This window comes from Anser cygnoides, chromosome Z (genome assembly GCF_040182565.1).
Source record: "Anser cygnoides isolate HZ-2024a breed goose chromosome Z, Taihu_goose_T2T_genome, whole genome shotgun sequence".
Taxonomy (NCBI): Eukaryota; Metazoa; Chordata; class Aves; order Anseriformes; family Anatidae; genus Anser; species Anser cygnoides.
Genome location: NC_089912.1, coordinates 78,201,357 through 78,218,512, shown reverse-complemented (window position 1 = coordinate 78,218,512; position 17,156 = coordinate 78,201,357). Strand labels below are relative to the sequence as shown.

The 17,156-nt window shown below is 38.7% G+C and overlaps 1 protein-coding gene across 1 annotated transcript in view; it reads right to left on the bottom strand.

Moving 5' to 3' along the window:
- The window catches only part of DMGDH (dimethylglycine dehydrogenase), a 105,788-nt gene extending 94,318 nt beyond the window's left edge, over positions 1–11,470 (bottom strand). The window contains exons 1-2 of the mRNA XM_066988490.1: positions 11,185–11,470; positions 4,358–4,429 (exon numbers count right to left, since the gene is read on the bottom strand). Of these exons, the coding sequence (XP_066844591.1) occupies positions 4,358–4,401 (44 nt within the window). The 5' untranslated portion in view covers positions 4,402–4,429; positions 11,185–11,470. The remainder of the gene's footprint in view (positions 1–4,357; positions 4,430–11,184) is intronic.
- Positions 11,471–17,156: the final 5,686 nt, after the last annotated feature.

Sequence of the window (17,156 nt, the reverse complement as noted above, 5' to 3'; positions counted from 1 at the left end):
TCAGTTCATATATGTCTTGTTCTACTATATTGACTTGATAAAATATCTAACATAAATAATCTAATTTCATCCTGCAATGTCTTAAATTATTCCAGGTATAGATACTATTGAAATAGGATGAGCAGATTATCATAAAATATATTTTCAGTATCTCACTTTATTAGAAAAAATTCTTCTGTATTGCCTTTTCTTTATGTTCCACTTATTGACATGTTTATGGACAGATGCTTTCTGCCGTAAGTTTTGTAAAGAGAGAGGTTACAGAGCTCCACCTACATGGAGTTCCATGGAATTATGATAACCAGTTTGGTCAACAGTGGATGATCTGTATACACACAGCTCCTGAGACAGAGAGTAATCAATTACGTTCCAAATTCAGGAATCAGAAGATGGAACTCAATATATTTTGGTCAACTTCACCTCAGAGCTTCTATATCCAATAAAGTTGTAAAACTGAAAAGAAAAACAAATTCTGGGTAACAAGACTTGAGGCATTCTGAGCAGAGGGTAGTAGCTAACAAAAGAATTTCAAAGCAAGTTCAAGAAGTGTATATTTGGAATAAAGAGAAGAAGCATAATTCTATCTCATGACTAACAGAGCAATAGCAAATATGCATTGAGCAAAAGATGCTTTACAGGCATTACCAGTTATCAATTGGTTGTTCAGGAGTGTTTTGTAGCATTCATTTGCAAATATTTGCATGTTGTCATTTCAATGCAATGGAAGAAAGAGACGAACTGGCAGCTGAAATACAATAGGAAAATGGTGAAAAATGAATAAACCCTACTTTGCAACTTATCTGCTTGCAAATCCAGAGACCAAACCTGTTCAGCCCTGTATGCCAGTCACTGCCTTTTAGCAGTCAGGTTAATAAACTTTATAGCTGGTGTATTTTCAGCCGAAGAACAAAATCAGGACAGTTTGATACATGGAAGACCAAGAATAAAAAGACTGTACTGTTTCTGAGTCAAGCAGTAGTGTTCTTTTACACTGGGAAGGAAGGGAAGTCTTTTCTGCAAAAGGTGTGCAGTGGAGTATAGAAGGAAGAACATTCTTATTCCCTGATCTACCTACCTTATCCCAAGTCCCACATATCTTGTTGATGGTTCTCCATCAAAGGTGAAAACCTCGTATCTTGGGTTCCATAGACAGTTCCATAGTCTGATTTGCCATAGCTGTACCAGCCCTTCCCCCAAGATTTTATGGTCCTATGTAGCTTTAGGGACCCTCATGCTTTAGAACCTCAGGCTATGACTTCTTAATAGCTTGCTGTTACTTATCCTGAGTGTGGTGCAGTTTTTAGACATTTTTAAAAGATCAGACACATTCTGTTGCTCTGAAAATGCTAGTTACAAACAGTGGTACTAGTAAAAGGCTACCTGCAGAGTAATCTAAAGCTAAATCTCTGATAAGCAAAAGCTAAATCCATATGCATTTGCTGATGCGTATCATTAAAGTTGCTGAATCTCTGGAGCTGCCTTTTTTTTTTTTTTTTTAATCTCTCTAATAGAGGAATTTTGCCCAAATAGCAAAGGACTGAAAGTAAAGACTGTGGTATTGTTTTTGCATTTCATGAAACTGGATATAATTGTTGTCATACAGATGACTCCTCTACTTGCCAACTCATTTCCTTGATCAGTGATCAGTACATTAGTAAAATGTAATTGTTTCCAAAAAAAAAAAAAGTTATATGTTTCTGTATATTATGCATTATATATAGTTACAGTGTAGTTATGAAAAAAGAAGTCGAAGAAAGGCTTGTATGCAGGAAACCTTGCATTTATTTATTTTTTTATTATTGTTAGTTGGCCTGCTGGAAGATACTACTTTTTCCTCCATACCTTTCTGTAAAAAGGCATTTCTTAGTAGTATCACACTACTACAACTTCATGAAAAATCAAACAGATGTCTTATTATGGCTAAAGCTTTTTTAAAATCTTAGTTTTTACCCTTTAATTCCTGCATAAACTTTTTTTCTGTGTGATGAGATGTCATCGTATTGCAATTTAAATACAGAGGCTTGTTGAAACGTGTAAATGCTGCCTCCTGGCGACTCACTGTATGGCTACAGGATGGGGGAATCTCAAATGGATTCTCAGGCTTATACACAGAAATCAGAAGAGCATTTTATTTGTATCTAACTTCAGAACAGACTTAATCACACCTGTATTTGTTACTTAACAAGGAATTTTTTTCTTCACAAGAACTGCCAAAGATAACTAAGCACCCAATTGTGCAATATTTCATTCTTATTTTCCTGCCAGGCGGAAAGAGCTGGAGTATTACTTCAAGTATGCTCAGGCTGGCTCTTATTTTGAAATGTTAGAGAATGTAATATGGAATACGATGTAGACAAATATTTTAAATTATATGAAACAGGGTAGTGGAGAAAACATGAAAATAGAAGGTAGTTAACAAGTGTAAAACCTAAAATATATCTAAACACTGCCTTCTCCTTACCTCCCCTCTAGCATTACTCTGAAGTCCAAACATTACTAAAATGCAGATTTTTCTACATAGCTTAATTCTTAGTAGTTAAGAAATTTAACCACACACCCTTAACTGTCTGTGTGCTCGTCCTGTACAATGAGGAATATCTAGGCAAAGAGATACTGTGTGTAATATTAAATGCTATTCAACACTGTATCAATCACACAATGGGGCAGAAATTAGCTGACTTGACAGGCATGCAGTACTACATCCACTGTAGCCACTGCTCTCTGCAAGGCTAGAACTTGCCAGGTTTGTCTGCTGTCCTGGCAAGACAGACCTGTGACCGAGAAGCAAATCGAGGCCACATTCTTTAAACCTTCTTACTGTCTTTCTTGATGCTTTTATTCATTTATGAATTCTTTTCGCAGACAAATCTTTGTTATTCCACCCTACTTTGCTACTGCTACACCTATGTTTAATATGACTGGTTCTGCTGGTTGCATGAGGCAGACAGGACTCAAAGATAATTAGTATTTTCACCGATGACCTGAAAGATGATTTGCATTTGTTTTTTGGACCTGAAGGTGTATGTGCTCCATTCTGTTAACACTGATATGACAGCACAAAGGAATGGAAACTGGATTAGCTGTGTTTGCCTGGAAACTAAGCAATCCTTGGGTGGCACAAAGATGATATGTGTGACTCTTACCACCAGCTTCTTCCCAGTTGTGGGAATATGGAACATTCCAAAGACGTGACAGCATGGCCACAATAACTCACACTCCAGCTACCTTTGACTAGAAAATTAAAATACTTCATCAGTTTTGTCATGTAAGCCTTTGAAAAGAGGGTTGCATAGAACTACAAGCAAAGAATTATGATCTATTTACTCCTTACATTCATTCTGGATAGAGTTATTACCAGCTGCACAGGGTTTAACAGCAATGACTTTTAATTTTCACTTGTAATTTCTACCAAAATATTTACTGTATATATACACTGAGATGTTACTGAAAAGCTGTGCATGAAAGTTGTCTTCAGCTGAGGATAGAAAGGAGATAGGAGTGTGTCCAAATGGCAACTGCCAGCTGTATTTTCAAATGGTATGCAGAAAATTGCCTGGCCAAACGAGGATTTGGCCCCTGGTTCAAAGCTTCATGAAGAAACCATGGAGAAATCCTCTTTAAATGGATTAGCTATTCTGTTCTCATGAACAGAAGCAAAAAAAAATATGGATTTAAATCATTATTCCCTTGGATTATTGATAGCCACACATTATCACTCAGATGAGCATTAAAGGCTGGCAGACCAAAATGCTTTGCTCCAGACCTCCAGGCTGGTCACTTCCCTGTGGCATAACTGCGTAGCTAGGATCAAGGCAACAGACAGACCACATGCATGTAGTCCACTGCAGCAGAGGCAATAGAAGCAAGAATGGGCTGTGTTCACTGTTAGGTACATTTTTACTGTTTATGGCTTCGTTTAATAGTCTGTCTGAAACAGTACCTGTTTTAACAGTGTGTCTGGTTAACAAGCAGTTATTTCTCTGAAGCACAAAGAGATTTCTGAGTAACATTGACTATTCAGTTACTCAGCTAGCTAGTTGCAGCTAATAAATCAAAGCTCTTCTCATTCTTTTATCCTAATATTCTGGCCTCATTTCTAAAAGTAGTACCTCAATATGTGCTGTGCATGTGATAGATTTACTTATGAATCCAATCCTACAGGCACTCTACAGCTTTGCAAACACATCTGTTAGGACTTTTTTTTTTTTTTCCCCAGCTATATAGAACATGTACATGAAGCTTCTACAAAAGAGCAAAAAATCACATTCATTTACAGGAGCATACAGTGACATTTGTTATAATCTTCAATGAGGTGATGCATGGAATTCATTAAAATAATAAAGTGTGCGATACTCACAGCTCCGTATTTCCTTGAACATGAAAGACAGTAATATTTTCCATGTGAAAACCTGCTGCCCCTCACTGGTTTCTAAAAGAAACAATGGAACAATGCCATCAATCACTCAGAACAGTAAGGACATGCTTAGAATCCACAGCTTTTAGTTAATAACTAAATTAAGAATAGCATGATGTCAAGGAATAGCCTGTAAACAGAGCTAATCATGATGCCTTGTTGGTCTACTTAATTACTAAGCCTAGCACATGCACCTTCTTCCCTCCAGTGTTTGTTGTCATTTCCCATAGAATGAAAATGAACTTTGAGTTAGATTATAGCTAGAGGTCATAGTTGATCCTGGAAATGGCACAGAGGGAAATGCTGTCGTAAAGAAATTCTGAAATTCTTCAGAAAGACCTATGTTTAGAAACATTTAGTGTTTGCAGCTACAGAATGGAGCAATGTGACCTGCAAGCAGTTCATGTGTTCAAAACAAAATTCTTCAACGAGTAAAGCAAATAAGGCTGGGATTCCTCATCTGAAATAACATCTAGTCTCTTCAACCACTAATAGCATGAATAAACAACAAGGATGTAGCAGAGGGTTATGGTAATGAAAGTGCAATTCATCTGAAGAAGCTTATGTAATTGGATTATATTTATATAACCTCCCTTTTTGCAGCATCTCATTGCTCTGTACTCTTATAAAGTGCTTGATTTTACAAGAATCCAGGCAGGCAAATAACCACTGAACACAGATGGGAAACCAAATTAAAAGAAAGAATGGGAGCTACATTCAGACTGATTCACAAAATTAACTTCACTATCATAAACGACTCCTCCATCGGTGCCGTAGGGTCTTCCAGCCTTGTAGAAGCAGTGTTCTGAATTGCTGTGTGCACTCCTAAGCCTGGATACCTCAGCAGTGGCAAAACCAAAGGTTTGTACTGAGAGCAAGTGGCCTGAATGGGGCCCTAAAGAGCTTTTTCATGGTCATGCTTTATTTGAAGTAAAACAGACAGCTGTAGTTAGATGTTTCACAAGTCCTGCTGGTCGGGCAGGAATAATTCTGGGGAAGCAGTAGTTCTGTAAGTAATCCTTTAATGTAATGACAATTTTAGGTGAGCCAGAGGAAAGTGCAGTCTCCTCTATCCAGCTTCCTAAGGTCTTGTAAGTTTTTGGCAGATATTCACACATCCATTTTACCCCATGATTCCTTTCTTCCCCACAGCTAGTTAGTCCCTCTCTTCTCTGCGACCTTTTTTCCATTTAAGAGACCAAAAGCTTTATTTTCAATTCAACTGAAGATGATTATAATTGATGTGAATTATGCAAAGCCTCTTGTCACATTTTCCATTCTGGCTGACTCAAAGCCCTGGATCTCAAACCCCACTCTGCACTGCTGTTCGAGGTCTGATTGTATAGATCAATCCATTTCTAGTTTCAGAGATCTTTGTCTAGTTGATCATATTAGTAATTATGGTCTGTATGAACATAACTCACAATATTTAAATGTAAGTTAGTGGATGAATACCATCAGATGAAAGTGTCCTTTAGTAAGTCCTTTGTAATACATAAATAACTCTGCTGAGAGCAAAACAAAGGCCCTTTGTGTTATTGCAGAGTGGAGCCAAAAATGTTCTCGAAGCAAAGTTTGTTTTCAATATAATTACATACAGCTCATACATAAAGCAGCTTGCCATGCTGTAGCCAAAAATGTAGTCCTTTAAATTCCATGAACATCTCCATCTATCTATATTAACAATAGAAACAAATATATGGTAAGACTGTTTATATTTCACTGGTTCCTTTATTTTATTCTACTTGATATATTACTTGTTGTCTAAGGACACAGTCCTGCAAGAATCTTACTGCTGGCACAAATATCTGCCTGTACAAACGGCCTCGCAGCACTGGGAGTCCTGTGAGTGAATTCAGGATTGTTTTGATATGTTTTGTGATAGTGCCTGTTACTGATTGTGACTGGGGACTTTAAAAGCTGCAGTGACAGAACAGAGCAGAAAACGTAGCAAATATATTCTAAGATACTACAGAAAAAGATGAAAACAAAATCTTAGATAATTTCTTTATATTAGGTGTGCTAAGAACAGGAGAATATATTCAAATTTCCCTGTGAAAGCTTAGATGCCTAAGAAATTATTTTAGGAAAATGAACACGTCCCCATACACCTGATATTAGCCAGCTGATAGATCAGCTGAAGCATCCTGTCAGGATGATCCATTTGGAGACTTCTCAACAATTAAATAACCCTTCTGCACTTGAACTGATGGAAACAATTCTGAATCCCTCAATGTTGATGGGAGAACACTCCCTCCAAGACAGCACCATAATTCATCTGGAAAATTTTGTCCTTTAGTTATTTTTCCTTACATACCTGCATCCTTCCATTCCACAGTATAATGACTGTAGAGCCAGATGCCAATCATAACCAATTCTCCATTGTGTTTTCACTTGTATATCAGTATTTAACATCTTTCTTTCTGAATGCAGTAACAGAAAAGCAAGTGATGATAATCCACAGTGCAGTCTCATTACTCAGTAGTGTATGTTTCTTTGCCACTACAACATGTTTATGTGGTTCCAGGAAGAATCACCACTACAGAAATAATTTTCCTTGTATAGAAGTCCATAGTCAGTAAAGGGCTGCTATAGTTGGACAGTAGGGATGTGACGTCTATGCCACACTGAGATGTGGAACAGACCAAAGGAGAGCCAGTAGCTGAAACACCTCAGGACCACAAAAAAGCTTCCTCTAAAATCCTTCCTCTGCTCAGGATAGGTCGAGTCCCTGGAGGTCTCGGATCAAAGTAGACAAGATTTGCACTGAGCACAATTTACTTTGCTAAAAGAACATGAACCATGATGTCACCAAAGGGTCTAGGTCTCTAGAAATTTTCTCTTATTTTGGGGGAAAGTCCATTTCCATCCCTGTTTCTGAATTATTTTTTTTAGTGAAGCAGAAGACAGTTGTGACCCTGACACAACCTACACAACTGGAACAGTACATAGCTATTATTTCCACCAACAGGCTGGGAACCACACCATCAGACATCCATAGTCCTCTTATTCTTCCCATCTGCTACTATCACCTGCATCTACTCATGTACTAGCAAAAAAATGTGAATAAGGAAGGCATCCTAAACCCTTTTGCATTTCTCACACAAGCAGGCAGGCTAGACCACAGTCTTGTCCTAAATCACTATCTGTTTAGCCTAGAAATACTAATGGCACACCAAGCTGTGCAGGAGCATTGATCTGGTTAAGGCTGGGAAGACTCTGCGGGGGGATCTGGACAGGCTAGGTCAATGGACTGCATCCACTTGCGTGGCATGCAACAGGGCTAACCGCTGGGTGCTGCACTTGGGGCATAATGACCCCTTGTAGTGGTACAGGCTTGTGGAAGGTGGCTGGAAAGTTGCTTGGCAGAAAAGGACATGGGGATGCTGGTCAAGAGCCGGCTGAATGTGAGCCAGCTGTGGCCCAGCTGGCCAAGAGGGCCAACAGCCTCCTGGCCTGCACCAGAAATGGTGTGGCCAGCAGGACTAGGGAAGGGATTGTCCCCTTGAATGCAGCACTGGTGGGACCGCATCTTGAGCACTGTCTTCAGTTTTGGGACCCTCATGACAATAAATTGAGCTGCTTTTTATCAAAAAGAAGTAAGATCTGCTCCGAGGATTAATACGCATTTTATACTTATTGTTAAACCCCTGGAAATAAAATTGTTTAAATGACTTCTTGTCTAAATAGTTTCAAACTAACTGGTAAGCTATACTGACAAAAGTACTTCTTGTTCTGAGAGACAAATGAAGAGGTAAACACAGCCATGATGAGTATTCTCTGTCAGGGAAGGAAAACTCTCTATACACTTTTCCAACGTGTGTCACAAGTGAAAGCTGGCAGATACAGGATCTACCAAAGAACCTACAAGTTCCTAAAATCACAGAAACATAGAACCATCTGGGTTGGCAAAGACCTTCAAGATCATCAAGTTCAACCATCAGCCTGACCTGCCAAGTTCCAACACTAAGCCATGTCCCATAGTGCTGCATCCACACATCTTATAAATAACTCCAGGAAGGGGACTCCACCACTTCCCTGGGCAGCCTTTTCCAATGCTTGACCACCGTCTCTGTGAATAAATTCTTCCTAATGTCCACTCTAAACCCTCCCTGGCGCAACTTGAGACTGTTTCCTCCTGTCTAAGATATCACTTCTAAATTTAAAATTGAAGCAGGAAACAAACAAACAAACAAAAATTAACAGTGGGATTTTGGACTCTTGAAACTTTAAGCAAAGGTAACTGTGTCTGCCAGAGCAGGACCACCTGTAGCAAATCTCAAGGTAATGCTGCACCTCAGTTTCAAAACACAGAAACCACATTTATATCTCTGCAAACTAATACCACGCTGGCAGTCTGGGCCCTAAGTTTTATCTTTGGACACTCTACCTGCATTCCAACAAAAATTTCAGACTTAAATGAGGACAATATTGATCAGATTCACTAGATACCTGATGGAAAAACTAAAAAAGTCAAGCTGAAATTTTTACTAAAAATGTCATTTAAATATGTGGAATTTGAACAACTTAGTGCTCACTGAAGAGGACATTTCCAGAAAATGTGTGTGCCAAAGTAGAAGTAAGAATGTGTTTTATGTGGTTTTCTATGCACACCCCTAAAATGGTGTTTCAGTGTACGCTGCAGACACAAGCATTATGGGTTCCTAAAGACAGACCAGTTCAAAGCATTCCTGTTAACACAGTGACTGAAGGTACACACACAAGAAACCATACATGTTTTCTGGTAAAAATGAAAACCTTGGTTTTCGGGAACAGATATTGCTCAGTGCCAAGTTGTGCCATCTGCATAACGATAGAGCCATAAAGGATGATCTATCTCTCTCTATCAGCCAAATTCCCCATGAGTATGTCTTTGATCTGTGGGCAATTGCATGACTTAGCTGAAGTTTCTGGGCATGATAATTATCTTACATTCAGCCTGAGGAAACAATTTAGAAGGACCCCTTTGTTTGGTGATGGCTAAAATAGGAGCAAACCAGTCACCTGGGGACTGAGCCACGCGGAGGCCGCAGCAACCACTGAGCTGCACAGTCCCATGGGCTCTCCCCACGTGTGGGAAATAGCACGGGCGTATGGGATTGATTTGAATGCAGAACAGTGTGTGTGCGTGCATGCGTTTGTATATGCATGCATATGTATACATGTGTAACAAACAGAGCAGTGAAGAGAAACTGCTGATACAAACAAGTCAGCAAAAAAGCAAGACCCAAGCAGAGAAACAGCAGCTGGAACGTGACCATGAACAAAAACTAGAGCAAGCAAGAGGTTTGGGGCTGCCTGTGCTGAAAAAGGCTTGGAACTGAGAACAGAGAAACTTGCTCCTGTTACTTGAATTCAAACATACTCAGAGAAATACGCTCTGCTTCTATAAAAGCACTGGATTGCATTAAAAAAACACCTAACTGCATTTTCAGTTTCTTCTTTTACAGGAAATATCCCAAGATTCATCCCAAAAATTATTCATGCCAAAACAGGAAAACAACATAAAGGTAGAAAATTTGGGAAGCTGTTCACGAACTGGAACTAAAATCTAAAATCAGAAGATTACCTGGAATGTATCTGCAACTAGTTTAATTTCTTGGTTTTGGGTGTATGCTTTTGAAATTGAAATAAGTAATGCCTTCAGCTACTTGATTTATGATAGTTGCACAACGCCAGGTCTGCAGCTTATGTTTATATAAAACTGTTGTCTAAAAAAAAAAAAGGGTTGCAATTCAGTTTTGATGAGAGAGAACCTCCTTAGTGCCCTCTCTAGCCAAGTAATACCTCCAGAATGCAGACAGACAGATGTCTTTCTCTGGCCTGCTTGTTCCTTGTCTCATCTATTAGAAAGCAAATAAAACTGCACAGACCAACAATGTTAATGAGAACAGTAGAAGTTCTTACTGAATGAAATCACCATATTGGAAAAGAAAATATACCACATATATATTACAAATCAATTACACAACATTCATGACTTCCCTTACCACACAAAAGAAGATGTAAAAAAGAAGAGATAATGTAGTGATTCAGCTGGACTCGCATATTACATTATATTTCAGGGTATCTGTGTACTGCATATACCACTTTGGTTAAGGTACAAACCTATGTACTTGCTGAATACTGGAATATACACAGAACATTATTTTCCTCCTATTGTTATTGAAAGACCTTATAAGAAGTTGTAAATGATGCTCCTTTTTTTAGAGGTGCCTCCTCCACGTGAGAATCAAGAGGCTACAAAAGGTCTTACAGCAACTGGGAGTTGTAACTAGGAATCAGAAACAACTTGCATTTAGAAGTCCCAATAGCAAAATGAAAGAAAATGGAAGTAAAAAGTATGCAGAGCAGAGCTAGCCAAAGATAAAGGCACAAATATTATTGCTTTGATTTAAATTGTAATAATTTTAGAGGGAAGAAGGTAATAAAATAAAATATCTTTATAATGCATACACTCATGCACAAGGGAGAAAATGAATTGAAGTTTTTGAAAAAATATTTTAGGGTCAAAATTTCAATAAATTTTTGTCATAAACCAAAAGGGTTTTAAGTCAAATTAGGTTTTCTGAGGAGAATGTAGTAGAAGAAAAATTGTTTTCTTAATCCAAAAGTGCAGTTAGGAACTATTTGGGGCATCCAAAGAAGGCCAAACAACAAGAACGCAAGTGATGGAGTTGGAGAGGAAAGAGGAAAACAATAATCAAATTAGAAAGGAAATAAAAGCAGAGAAAGTAGAACAGTAAGAAGGAATGAATCAAACTGCTTACCTCTTGCTCCAGTGCTCTGAAAGGTTTTATGTCTGACTTATCTTTTACACCTACAGTGTCCTGCCCAAGGATTTCAGTGTTTCACAACTGTTGAGATGCATCATCATAAGAATGCATTTGCCTCACAGTATACCCCACATTCTTTCAACCTCCTTTTTTCTTGACTTGCCTCACACCTGCATCATTGACGACAGTCCATCAAAGTTATTTACAGTGCGCTGCTGTGCCATCAGTCTGTCTGCAACTAGTTCATCACTTCAGATTCCCACCCAGCAGTTTCCTGTCCCTCTGCAGCTGCACCTCCCACTTCCTTCCAGGCTGCATCTCCTCAAGCTGACAAAGTTCGTGATGGTAAAATGGATGCACGTGTTTAAACTGGAGAAACTGCTTCTTTCAAGGTGCTCCAAGACCAAACCAAACAGTATTTATTCCTTATCCAGGCGCCAACTAATTCTTCCTGAACCCAAAAAAGAAAAAAAAAAAAAAAAAAGTGGTGTTGGGGGGGGAGGGGGGTTGGGAGGGGGTGAGGCGCTGATTTTCTTTAAATCTTGTTGATTCCTTCAAATCCTTTTGCCTGCAAGCAAAAAGATGTGCCCAGCTTCTGGGCTGAGAGGCAGAAACTTACATCCCAAATTGTCCAAATGAAAAAAATATGCAATGCTATCAGTATGAAGAAGATGCAGAGTTAATTTGAAATTGTATGGTGAAGATGGGAACTACAAAGTAGACTGTATGGCAGGATATCATGAAGTGTAGGTTAAGAGAACGTGTGCTGCTGGCTGAAGAGAAACACAGCGGTTTGACCTGCCATGTGGAAGCCCAGCCAGACCAACTGTTTTGAACACTGGGATCATCTGGTCCTAAAAAAGAAGAAGCAAACAAACTTAAAAGCAAACAAACAAACCTTTCCTTACAAAATAAGGTTTTCCTCCCAAGTTAAGGAAGAAAATGCTTAATAAGGGCTAGTTAACGTTTACCCTGTATCCATTCCAGCTCATAGAAAAGTGCAATCATTCTTTAAGGAAAACACAGACAGTAGCATGGTAAATTATGGTATTTGAAGAGCGATGCATGGCTGTCAAACTGTAATAGGAACAGCATCTCAGATTATCTGATATCCAATGGCACATGCTCTGAAAGAAGCTCAGACTGAGAAAAGACAGCCAGGAAACATCAGTGTTGAACAGAAGCAGCAAGATGTAAAACAGTATTATTTATAAAAGAAAAGATTAAAGCTAGAAAGGTCTCCAGGTACCCACCAAGGACCATAAAGGACAAGGACTGTGTGACAAACAAACAGACCCACCACTGGGTCTCCTTTCATCAGCCCTAAGGAACATCCTGACAAGAGGTGTGCCTAAGGGGAAGGCGTGCATGACACTGCCTCTTCTGCCAGCTTCAGCAAACGCTGGGCTGAAAGACAACTTGCACTCCTCCTGTCACGTCTCTTCACTTGCGACCTTTTGTTTCCCCAGTGTAGATCTTCTTGTTTCTGTTCCTCTCCCTATGCCGTCAGCTTATGTCTTAGCTGGCCAGATCACTATTTTCGGCAGCACTGATGCAAGTCTAAAACAGGGAGGCAGAGGAAAGCAATGCCTTTAAACAGCTCAGTGCTTATAAAGGTTAGCCAAATCTTGGGAGTTACTGCGTGCTGTGGTCAGTCTCCTCTAGCAACAACGTTGTAAATTAAAATCAGGAGCAGAAACAGAAGGTGCACTTTCTAACTTGGCCTTTTTTCCCCCCCTTTATTCTTTTGTGGGTGCTTGCCTTAATTTGTCATTGAAGAGGCAGATTTAGGCTTTTACTGCAACAATAATAACAGCAGCTCTGGCTCATCATCTTAATTTCTTCTTCATCCAAAAAGAGCAGTTACTATCATCTTTAATACCAGCTAAAAGACTGCCAAATACAACAGCTTCCCTTATAAGAAACAAAACAAAACCAGCAACCACTACTGCAGCTATGAGGAAGGAAGTAAGAGATGTGGTTAAAATCTCACTCAACCATTTTCCCTGTTCTTTTTTTACTTTTCTTTGTGGCTAACAAATGTTAAAACTTCTTGGCTTTTTTAGATGTGGGTATTTGCTGAAATACATTTGGTTGTTTCTGAATGGCCAGACCTTAACTACTTAGTATTATACAGTGGGTCATGTAAATAAATACCTCTGACCTTCCTGACTCATTTGTTCCAGTAAAACAGGCTTAAAGCTTCTAATTAATACAGGATGTCACTATCATCTTTCCATCCCCCTCCAATGACTCCATAAACACTGTGCCATTGTTTCCTCATTATTTTCTTCCTAGTGCTTCTCCTCTCACTGCTACAAGCTGACACTCCTTGGGTTACTTCCTCATCCCTACTGACTTAGGAGCTCCAGTCATTGCCGCTTCCCCCAGGAAAGTGCTGCTGCTACACTAATTCCTTTACTGAGCTGGAAGGCAGTCCTTTATGCCAGACCCCAGAGTCTTTGCTTATTCCCGGTGACATAATCTTTCTGATACCTGAGAAAACATACTATTCCTGGCGATGACAACATGAGGACTGAGTGCCTTCTTATAGTTCAAATCATTCATATTCTTGCCTTCAAGGTTCTGGCCTGCAACAATGATTTGTCATCCCATTTCAGTTCAGAAGGCTCTCCTTTCTGGTCTCAGCAGCCATGGCAGCATGTCCATTTCTTTGATATTTCTTTGAATCTTGGAAAGATTCTCTAAGCAAGCCAGGCTTCCAAATATCCATCCATTCCCAATCTGTTATTCTTTACTAATATAACAAGTTCTAGACAATATAAAGCCAAAGGACTTCACCCAATATTGAAACTGCAGAAGGTAAATCAAGTTAGACACCAGAAAACACTTTACCATTGCAAAGAAAACTAGCCATTGCAACAGTTCACTGAACAAGAAAGAGGAATCTCCATCTTTGGACACTTCAGAAAGGAGGTGACAGGGACATCTGGCAGTGTATTATGTTCTGGGAGAATGGGATCTTTGGCATGATCTGTCCAGGTCCTTTCCAGACATGGTTACTGTTTCTGTAATAAAAATAGCAATGTCTGAACCCATGTAACTCAGATAGCCTAACTTGATTTCTGTTCAAGAGGTCACTTCAAACCAGTGGTCAAATCACACTCAAGCCAGGCTCTTGATAACTGTTTACAAAAAGAAACTTTCCCACTAACTGTGGCCCCAATACTTATGCCCTTTTTGTACCTGACTTTTCCCATAACCCCTCCTCTGCCTCTTAGTGCCTGCTCTGACTGCAAACTTGTTCAGACAAATAGCTTACGTGAAATCTTGGCCATACTACCTGGAATGGAAGATATTCTGTTTAAGTCAGTGAGACAATTCAGGGTAGTGAAGTTAAGCACATACTTGTCTAAAAGATATTAGCATAATAACAGTGCAGATTTGAAGGACGGTGGGGACTCACATTCAGATAGCTGTAATAAGGAATTATAAATCACCTACACTGAAGTTAAACTTTTGATGACTGAAAGATGATGATTGAAGCTTTTGCAATTCTTCAAAGTAAAAACAGGACCCTGCAATTAAACAAAACAAAACAAAAAAAAAAACAAACAAAAAATTGTTTTCATTGCCATATAAAATTATAAAATACACTCGGTAGTACTCAGAGTCCTCAGGAAATTTCCAAATGAAATTTGGGAAACTGAAATGAAGGGATGATGAACAAAGGCACCAGATGGGGACTCTCCTGTTAACCAGCAAGCTCGCCAGTGAAACACCTCCATTCTCAGAAGGAAATGATAAGTATCTCTCTGTAGCAAGGGTAAACAAAAGATGAGGCAACGGAATTTTTTTATTTGAAATGTTGAACTTCGTTGACATATCTAATAAAATCAGAGGATCTTACAGCTGACATAACTTACTCACAAGTGAAAATCTCCAGTATACTGGTTTCTATCATTAAACATATTCAAAACCTTGGCTGAAAATGACCAAAGGATGGAACACAAATTAAAGTCCATCAATCTATTCTAAAGCCTTATAGAAAACAGGAAGCACTAAAAAGAATGCAGTTGGTAATTGCAAAATAATCAGTGATATTTTAAATAAGCAAAAAATTGAGGGATTAATGGATAAATAAGCTTGCTATGTTAAATCAAATAACAATACTTGAATACTTTTTCCTCCCAGCTATATCTGTCTAGCAAAAGATCTCTCTGTCCCTTGTTTTGAATAGTTAATCTTGTATTTTTGATAACTATTACGACCAGAATATGTCCAAAAGGAATAAATATACAGAATATAGTTTTGGCACAATTAAGCAGAAGGGATTTGCCACAGGACAATGACAATAACTTACCAACAGGAACTTCAATGACAGCTCAGACCTCTTTAGTTCTTGCATCAACAGCAAAGAATGTCAAGATGTGTTTGTCATATGATGCAATTCTAGGAATAAAGACTGGCTGGAAAAGGTGTCAGCTGATAATTAATGACAAGCACATGAGAAGCCATTAATAAAACCACTCCTGCAGATGCCCTGTTCCTCTGTAAAAGAAAACAAGACTGCAGTCTTAAAGCAAATATACAATACTGTTATGAGAAATGGCCTGTGTTATGAACGTTACATCATGTTACATCATGTTAAAATCTAGCAGGTGATCACAGTCTTACTAAGTTTCCTTTCAGTAATGCCAGGCATGGATGAGATTTGTAGAACAGAAGCTGAAAGTAAACCTTGGTAATATGAAAAGCAGAGCCTGGGCTAGCAACACTGAAGTGCCAGTGCCACAGCCCATTGCTAAGTATGCTGTGGTAGCCTGATCTGAGAAAGCAAGGATTACACAGTCACCACCAGTCAGTTTGTGCCTCTGTTGCTCCATGTCTTACAATATTTGAAAATGCTGGCCAGTTTTAGCCAAATTTGAAACCAGCATTGAATTGCAAAATCATTCAGCTGGATGATTCTGACAGATTAAATGTCCAAAGGTAAATTAATTTTAACTACCTTGAAGCACCAAATGATTCTGGTTGGATGAGACCTCAAGCAATCTGGTTCACCTGGTGAAGTGCCAAAAGGGTAAATCAATCTTTCACAAGTTTAAAAAAAATAAATAAATCAGTCATTATACGTATATATACACAGATTATATTTTGCATCAGCTGAGTGACTAAGACATGCATACCTATATTAACATAGCTTTGGGCAAGTCATAGCACATACTGATTCTTACTCAGATGGGGTGGCACCTTGGGGGAGTGTATGGTGAGTTAGGGTATTGAATTGAGGATACAGAACATAAATCCGTAAGGAAATAGTTTTGAATATTCTATTGCTCATAGTACAAATTGTTTGCCTAAGGCATAAATGTTAGAACTGAAAAGAGTAAGGCTCATCAAATAGGCTACAGAATACTAGTGTTAAGTTTTCTGCATAAAATCTGACACAAGCAACCTTCTGATTTTAATTAAAAAGGCTATGTGTCATTTCTGCCTATAAACATAGTAATGATTTAGATGCTGTTTCCATTCTGAAGGGCCCACAGTCAGAAGCTGAATTTTTGTGCAAAGGATTTCAGATACTGCTTAAGAGGAAAAATATTTATTTCTAAAAATAAAAGCTGCTCGTTTTCTTACAAGTCTGATTTGCTTTCAGACCAGCTATTCATCACCAGTCACATGACAGTAACAAAGAATCAGATCAACAACCACTTTCTACTAATGCTGAACTTATCTGGATACAGAAAAGTGTATTATTTCTAACACTACAACCTCTCTCATCCCACATCCAGGAACTCTGCTGTTTCACTGAAGTATGACAACTTAAGAGGGTTGCCAAACAGCAATGCCCAGTGACGTTACAAAAAGAAACAAAACACATTTCCCCTTTTTCATTCTCCTTTAAACTACAAATTACTGCTCTGTATGAAATCTCTCTTGGACTTCACTACTCTTCCAGATTTGATCATCTGGATTCAAGGGGGGATGTAACCATTCACTGG